General features: G+C 40.7%; 1 protein-coding gene across 1 annotated transcript; it reads left to right on the forward strand.

The window, feature by feature from the left end:
- Positions 1-235: 235 nt before the first annotated feature.
- Positions 236-2,581, forward strand: LOC110111027 (L-type lectin-domain containing receptor kinase IX.1-like). Its single transcript, XM_020842714.2, has 2 exons — positions 236-1,616; positions 1,721-2,581. Exons 1-2 carry the CDS (start codon positions 298-300, stop codon positions 2,370-2,372), a joined length of 1,971 nt encoding a protein of 656 aa, XP_020698373.1. The 5' UTR covers positions 236-297; the 3' UTR covers positions 2,373-2,581.
- Positions 2,582-8,852: the final 6,271 nt, after the last annotated feature.

Below are 8,852 nucleotides of genomic sequence, written 5' to 3' on the forward strand. Positions count from 1 at the left end.
AAATGATCTAAGGATCTATTTAGATGACTACAACGTTTTATAAAAATAAATTTTTTTTGGACATTTAGGTCATTTAAGATAAAATCACACACACAACACATACACAAAGACTCGAGTCTAAGACCTCTTAGTTGAAAATATAAGCTCTCAATCAAGAGGTCAAGTTGAGCTGTGCATAAAATAAAAATAATTATGAAATTACTGCACAATACACAGATTTCTAAAACTTCTTCCTCACTCTCAAATCGACTCGCTCAAACCAAATTAAAAATGGTTTCATTCCTCTGCTAGCCAACAATGGCTTCTTCTTCTTCTTCTTCTTATTCTTCTTCTCTGTTCTTCCTCTTCGTCTACCTCGTGCTCCCAACTGCAACATCACTCTACTTCAGCTTCCCCTCCTTCAACTCATCCACGCAGCAGTTCATCGCGTTCCAAAACGACAGCTTCTTCAACCGCGTCATCAGTCTCACCAAAAATGAGTACAACAACATTTCCTCAAGCGTAGGCAGAGCCTACTACAGGGAACAGTTTCCCCTACACGACGCCGCTACCGGCAAGGTCGCCGATTTCACCACCCACTTCTCCTTCGTCATCGACTCCTTCAACAAATCCTACTCCGGCGACGGCCTCGCCTTCTTCCTCTCCCCATTTCCCTCCGTCGTCCCCCCGAACTCCGGCGGTGGGCTACTCGGCCTCGTTGAAAACAGCAACAAACTCAACGAATCGGCCAACCAAATCGTCGCGGTCGAATTCGACACTCACAAGAACGAATGGGATCCCAGCGCCGACCACGTCGGCGTCAACGTCAATTCCATCAAGTCAGCGGCGAGCGTCATGTGGAACAGTAGCTTGAGAGATGGCCGGACAGCGAACGCCTGGATCAGCTACAACGCCACCACCATGAATCTCAGCGTCTTCTTGACTTACGACGATAATCCAATCTTTGCAGGAAACTCAAGCCTTTACCACATCGTTGACCTCAGCAAGATACTGCCGGAGGAGGTCGCGATCGGATTCGCAGCCGCAACGGGGAGTCTGACGGAGACCAACAGCATCCTTTCATGGGAGTTTGGCTCCACTCCCCTGCGTACAGGAAAGAAGAAGAGAATTGGTTCGATGGCCGTAATGACGATTATCATAGTCTTGCTCTTGGCTGCTGCAATCTTCATTTGGTTCTTCCTATGGAAAAAGAAAAAAGCTGACGACTTGAAGAGAAAACAAGACTATGCTGAAGATATTGACGACGGTGAGTTTGAGAATGGGAGAGGGCCAAAGAAATTTCCCTTCGTAGAGCTCGCGGCGGCGACGAAGAACTTCGACGACGAGCTCAAGCTCGGACAAGGTGGGTTCGGCGGCGTATATAGGGGATTCCTACCCGAGTTCAAGCTCGACGTTGCAATCAAAAGGGTTTCAAAAGGTTCACAACAGGGGAAAAAGGAGTACATTTCTGAGGTGAAGATCATCAGCCGCCTCCGCCACCGCAACCTGGTGCAGCTCGTCGGATGGTGCCATGACAGGAAGGAGCTCCTCCTCGTCTATGAGTTCATGCCCAACGGAAGCCTTGATTCCTATCTTTATGGCCGAGATAGCAAGAGATATTTGTCATGGCCTTTGAGGTAACTAAACAAAGTTGTGAGAGGAAAAAATAAAACTTTTTTTTTTCCTCCAGATTTTTGTGTGTTCTGTTTTCGGTAGAGTATGAATTGGAATTGATCTACAGGTGCAAGATTGCCGTGGGGCTTGCATGCGCTCTGTTATACCTGCACGAGGAATGGGAGCAATGTGTGGTTCACCGCGACGTGAAGCCGAGCAACGTGATGCTCGACGGTGGCTTCAATGCCAAACTGGGCGATTTCGGTCTGGCGAGGCTCGTCGACCATGAACGGGGATCGCAAACGACGACACTCGCCGGAACAATGGGCTACCTGGCGCCGGAGATTGTTACAACCGGGAAGGCCAGCAAGGAGTCCGACGTCTACAGCTTCGGAGCCGTGGCTCTCGAGCTCGCTTGCGGCCGACGACCCGTCGAGCCCAAGCAAACGGAAGAACAGATTGGGCTAGTGTCGTGGGTGTGGGGACTGTATGGGAGAGGGGCGCTGCTTGAGGCCGCCGACGAGCGACTGAACTCAGAGTTCGACGATGGGGAGATGACCAGGCTTATGATCGTTGGGCTGTGGTGCTCGCACCCGGACAGCTCGTTGCGGCCATCGATAAGGCAGGCCATGGCTGCGCTAAAGAACGAAGCTCCGCTGCCGAAACTGCCGTCGACGTTGCCAGTGCCGATGTACTATGCGCCGCCGCTGGAGAGTTGCAGGTTCACTTACACTTCCTCGGCCGGAGCTTCGATGGGGATGATTGATGTCTATGTTTAGTGATTACACCACTGGCTCGGATGCCGCATCGTCGGTTGCAACCGATTCGTCGCCGACGTGAGCGTGTTGAAATGGGAAAAATTCGATCTTTAATTGAGATTTCATGTAAATGTAGGCATTTGGTTCTTATACTGATTTGTTTTGTTATTTTGAAATCGATTCATGAAAATTCAGCTGCTGCTCTGCAGGGAATCACGGCAAACACCTTGTCTGCAGGCCATTGTAAATTATTGTAAAAATTTAGCTGCTTTCAGTTTTCTAAGAGCATCTCCAACTGAATGCTAAACGTGTATATGGCGTCGTTCAGTAGCTTCAGCCGAACGTCAAATTTTTCGTCATTTACTTACGAGTGAACATTGCGACGTCAATATTGGTGTTGCACTGTTCACCCACGCTATTTTACTTTTTCAACCGAATTTGGCGAAAAAACTCATGAAAGGGGAGAATGATCGTTACCTTCGCAAAAGCACCTAAAATGAAGTTCGATTGGAGCAGAATTACGACATTTTGGAGTTTTGCTGTATTTTGCCGTGAAAAATCGCGTTCTCGGTTGGAGATGCCCTAATACAAATTTTGAGATTTGAGATAGACAATGGTATTTATAAACTAACATATTTTCCATGAATAATGGTGTAGAAACAAACAGTAAAAGGAAAGTAGGAGGCGAGGGAAAAATCATGGGAGATATTCCTTTGATAATTATATAGAAAAAAAATCTGAATATTACCTCTAAAAAAGCTGCTGTGACTTTTTTTCTAGTGGGAATTTATACTCACTATACATGATTGAAAGCATAAAAGTAGGCTAAACATCTTCATTGACTATAACAATTAACTATGGTATTGATAAGGTTAACACAAAACAAATTAAACATTGAAATTAAATGAAAAATGCTAAGAATTTTATAGCTACGTCAAATGATTCCTGGAGAGCTGTATCCGTCGTCCATCGAGAGATTATTACGTGTGAAGATCAGACACAAAGAAGTAGATAATCATTCAGTTTTGTTTCTGTTAACATTAAAAGTACAATGTATTGCGTTTTTATTGTTCACAGAGATAAATCAGACGGGTATCTATGTCCAATTTCTGCACGTAATAATTTATCCCGTCCATTAGAGAAGGAATTAAGATTAGAGAGCAATGACACAAAATAAGCATTATCATTGATTTTTTTGGAGATTGAAAACAACCCAAGTTTTCGGGGCTGAAACATGACAAGATCTCCAACTTCAAAAGTTTTCTTTCCCCTCTTCTTGTCTGCTGCCCACTTATAATTTTTATTAGACCGTTTGGTTTTTCCCTGACTTCTTGAAGTAGAGTCAAGGTCAGTTATCCATTGGCTGGCTGGTTAGCTCTTAGGTTGCATGTATGATAGCAATATCCACAGTGTGATTTGATGATTTTGCATAAGCCATGTTTTTTTTTGGGACATTTAGGTCATTTAAGACAAATACACACACAGAACGCATACACAAAGACTCGAATCCAAGACCTTTTAGTTGGAAGCCTAAACTCTCAACCAATAGACCAAGATGAGTTGTGTAACATATGATCACTATATCAAAGTAATAATGACATGTCCTGTCTATTATGGCAAATTCTAATAAGTTGGTGTATATGTCAAATAGAAACTAATGACAAATCATTGTATTGCTTACAAATACACCGCATTAGGTAGTTTCATACCTCAAAATGACTTATTCATCATTTTCTTAATTCAACTCATGCCCAAAAACATTCATATATATTAACAAAACTCGATTTATCAAATACCCATCACCATCACCGAGAAGGTAAAACAACAATCTAAGAAAATTCAATGATTTCCTATAAAGTCATCACTCTGGGGCCCCGTCGGTCCGACTAGCCAAAATCCAATAGGGTTCTACCGACTTATATACCATTGCACACATGTTTACAGCTTCCAAGCTTTCATGAATAATTTTCAACAAGTGTTATATTTTCAATATGAGGATTATCATTTCATAACATAATATGATTTATAAATATGATATTTATTGCATTCAATGATTATTACAAAATTTAATGTAAGGGAGGTTGTGCAACGATACATCAAGAATGACCTATGTATCAAACTTGTTAGTTTATTATAAGCATATGCATAAAATAGAAGAATTTGCAATAACATGATTGGCAGTTTAAACAGTTATCAAAACACCTAAAATCAAATAGCACGAATTACGCTCACAATGAAGAAAGAGAATATTTATCTCAAAATAAATAATAGCTATTTATCTCTGGGTGAACAACATGAAATTCCAAACCTACTAGACATTCAACATACAAAGCTGTGAGGGAAACAACTCAGAAGGTCCTACAAATGTTGATCTATACTTAATAAAGAATTAAATATGTCTAACATAACGATAAATTTAACAAACATGAATGACTGCAACCATAAAATTATTAAATGCATAAGCATAATTAAAATCAAATAAAATATCATCCCTCCTAGATACCAAGACAAAAAGAAAACATTTATGGCCCTTAGCAGGAATTTTTATTGCGTCCTCCCACCTGACGTAGAGCTACATCAGGTAGCCTATGATATGTCGTCACGTGTTCTTACTCTTGACCGTGCGGCCCGACGACCCGACCCGTAACGGACCCAGGAGTTTGCGTAGCTCGGTATTACTAGGTATTGGTCGATTTTGCTCGACAAAAATGAAAAATACTATTCTGTGAAGACCAATACCGAGAAATACCGAGCAATACCGAGTTCTTTTAGGTATTGCTCGATATTGCTTTGTATTGCTCGGTATTGGTCTTCATAGAGCATTATTTCTTGTTATTGTCAAACAATACCGAGTAATACCTAGCAATACCGAGCAAATACCGAGCAAATACCAAGCAATATGCGAACATAGTAATCCCGGATTCAATCCGAGTCGGGTCGTCGGGCCGCGCGGTAAAAAGAAAGTGCACGTGGCGACATATCATAGGCTACCTGATGTAACTCTACGTCAGGTGTGGGAGGACGCAATAAAAATTCCCTTAGCAGACTCCAAGTTTGACGGAAGGAATGGAATTTTTTTGTTTTTTTTTTTTAATTGAAGAGAAATAAATTTTTTAACTTACAAGGAGGGCCTTTCTTTGGCGTCGACACTTCAAAAGAGGTAGGAGGAGGTTAGGTGGCTGCTGCAGTAGAGGAGGGAGGAGATTTGATGCCCTATGTTTCTCTTAACTGCATTAAAAGACAAGAGGAAGGTAGCCAAGGCTGGAGAATCAATCCAATAGGGAAAGAATCGCGATTTGTGTGATTGGAGAGAGAGGGAATTGAGAGTATGAAGAGGGGTGGCTTCTGCGCGCGGTGCGTTGCGATCCAGGCGAAGGGCGTTCGCATGCGTGAAGGGGAACAAGCTAGTTTGGTCGGTTCTTATGAATAATGTCAAAAGAACAGTCGGTCCATGCTCTAATATTACATAATACCCCCGGTCCCCCTTAAAAGAATTTAATCCTGAAATCCATACCTTAGTTCTAAAACAGCTATGGGTAATTAGCGATCATCCCTTTTTCAATCTCTCAAATTGCTTCTCGTTCTGATTAGTTCTTCCAAAGCACTTGACAAAAGGAATAGATCGCCAACGAAGCTGTCGAACCTCACATTCCAAAATATGTTCTGGTACTTCTTCATAGCTCGAGTCTTCTTGAATCAATAGTGGCTTGAATTGAATAATATAATAACTGTCGAGCAAATAACGCTGGAGAAGGGAGACATAAAAATATTACACACTTCTGCAAACCTTGGGGGAAGAAACAATCTATAAGAAACTCTACTGACTTTCTCAAACACCTCAAAAGGTTCAATGAAGTGGGGCTGAAGCTTTCCATTTTTGTCAAATCTGGTAACTCCCCGCATGGACAAAACCTTAAGAAAGGCATGATCACTAACATCACATTCAATATTTATACGCTTAGGATCAAAATATGTTTTCTAATGCTCCTTAACCGAAAGAAGCATTTCTCAAATTTAATGAATCTTCTCAGTAGCTTAATCCACCAGTTTATGTCCTAAAAGTTTCCTCTCACCGATCTCAAACCAACACAAAAGAGATCTGCAATTCCTACAATAAAGAGTTTTATATGATGTCATGTCGATGCTAGCTTGAAAGTTGTTGTTGTAAGCAAACTCCACAAGTGGAATGTAATCTTCCCAGCTTCCACCAAAGTCAAGAATGCAGGATCTCAACAAATCTTCTAATGTTTGAATGGCGTACTCTGACTGACCGTCTGTTTGCTTATGAAAAATTGAGTTAAAATCCAATCTCGTACCCAAAGCTTCTACACATTTCTCCATAATCTTGAAGTGAATCTTCCATCTCTATCTGACATAATGACTAGGGGAATCTCATGCAATCGGATGATATTATCCATGTAGATCATTGCTAAGTTTTTAACTGAGTAATTATGCTTGATTGTTAGAAAGTAAATTAATAAGTCTATCAATTATGACCCAAATTGCATCATGAACTTATTTTGATCTTAGCAAGCCAACTACAAAGTACATAGCAATCTCCTCCTACTTTCATTCTGGACTAGGAATAGCTTGCAATAGACCACCAGATATGATGGTCTGGCTTGACCATCTGACACGTCAAGTACTTAGCTACAAACTCTGCCACATCATTCTTCATAACAAGCCACCATAATAGCTTCTTGAGATCTTAATATATTTTCGTCCTCCCTTGTTGGATTGAATATAGAGTAAGATGAGAAACACATAACCGATCTTTAGATTTTAATGCACCCATCTGATCAATAGTAAAATATGGCTTCAATCCTTTCTGAATTTGCTTTCTTATATGCATCAACAATGTCTTCCATTTGAGCTTCATGAATCCGATCAACAATCACCATTTAAAGATATGTGGCAAACAACAGGGGGGATGCCCCATGTTAGTACTATCTCAAGCTGAAGTCGCTCCATTTCATGCACTAACAATCGCTCCTGAGTGAGCATCCATACTGCATAAGATGAAGACTTCCTGCTTAAATCATATGCCATCACATTAGCTTTGTCCGGATGGTATTAAATATGCAAATCATAGTCCTTCATTAACTTGAGCCATCGCAATTCTTTCTGAGTAAAGATGCATTTCAAGCTTTTATAACCAGTGAAAACCTCACAGCAAACGTCATAAAGGTAATGCCTCCAAATCTTTGGTGCGAAAAATAACTATAGCTAGCTCCAAGTCTTGTGTAGGACAACTATTCTTGTGCACCTTGAGTTGTTTGGAAGTATAATCTACTATTTTATCATGTTGCATTATGACACATCCCAATCCTTGGTGTGAAGCATCACTATAAATATGAAATCCATTGGTACCAGAAAGAATGGTGAGAACAGGAGCGACATTAAGTAGTTCTAGCGACATTAAGTAGTTCTTGTGCTTCTAAAAATTCTACTCACAAGCATCATACCAAATGAACTTAACAGACTTATGAGTCAACCTATTCAGAGGTGCAGTAATACTAGAAAAGCTTTCCACGAAGTGTCTATAATAACCAACTAGGCCAAACAAACTACAAATCTTGGTGATAGTGCTCGGCCTCAGCCAATCCATTACGGCTTTGACTTTGGAAGGATCCACACAAATTCCAATTTCGCTGACAATATGTCCAAGGTACACTGCCTCTCGAATTCAAAACTCGTATTTCGAGAATTTTACATAAAGTTTATTTTCCCAAAGAATATTTAAGCTTGTCCAGAGATGGCAGGCATGCTCCTCATCGCTCTTGAAATATATAAAAATATCATCAATGAATACTATTACAAATCTATCTAAACACAACCTAAAAACTTTTTCATCAAATCCATAAATCTCTGAGGATTATCATCATACTTTTCGAAAAAGGTTTCGAAGAGCACAAAATGTCAGTTCAGTGGTAACATCTTAGGGGGAGATTCAAACCGAATATTTAGCTATAAAACACAAGTTCTTTTATCTTGCTTCTTACCTAAATCTATTAGTTTCTTCATTATTTGTAACAGTTCTTTACTTAGGTGTGCTACTTTTTCTCAGTCCACAAACAATGAAACAACAACTAAGGGTTGTGGCTCAAGCTAGAGTACTTTTTTTCAGCTAGCAAAGTAGCAGCATATCGATCACTGAGGTCGTTGTTTAATACACTTTTCCAGAGGATTCATCTTGAATAATTAAGCCCTCGGAAATACCTGGCCCTGTGAAGTATGCCTCCGAGTTCAAGAAAGTAGCAAGCCTATTGTAATTAACTGACACTGTGTCAAGCTTGCTGGCAATTATTTGCTCACTATCTCCATGGTTGGACCAAGTGTAGAGCAGGCCCTTACCTTAAAAGGGAGCTCAAAAAGATCTATATCTAACAAGCATTGGTGGAGGTCATTATTCTGGCTTCTCTCACTCCCAGCCATCTTTTGCAACAGAGGCATTAGTTAACCCGAAAGGCATGACTAAAAAGCACAAAATCAATGCTAAGA

The sequence above is a fragment of the Dendrobium catenatum genome, unplaced genomic scaffold, assembly GCF_001605985.2.
Source record: "Dendrobium catenatum unplaced genomic scaffold, ASM160598v2 fragScaff_scaffold_1132, whole genome shotgun sequence".
In the NCBI taxonomy this organism is placed as follows: Eukaryota; Viridiplantae; Streptophyta; class Magnoliopsida; order Asparagales; family Orchidaceae; genus Dendrobium; species Dendrobium catenatum.

Excerpts from the sequence above, each read along its gene's own strand:
- LOC110111027 (XM_020842714.2), top strand. The coding sequence starts at position 298 with ATGGCTTCTTCTTCTTCTTCTTCTTATTCTTCTTCTCTGTTCTTCCTC. Across the intron at positions 1,617-1,720 it reads TATTTGTCATGGCCTTTGAG|GTGCAAGATTGCCGTGGGGC; the intron begins GTAACTAAACAA and ends ATTGATCTACAG.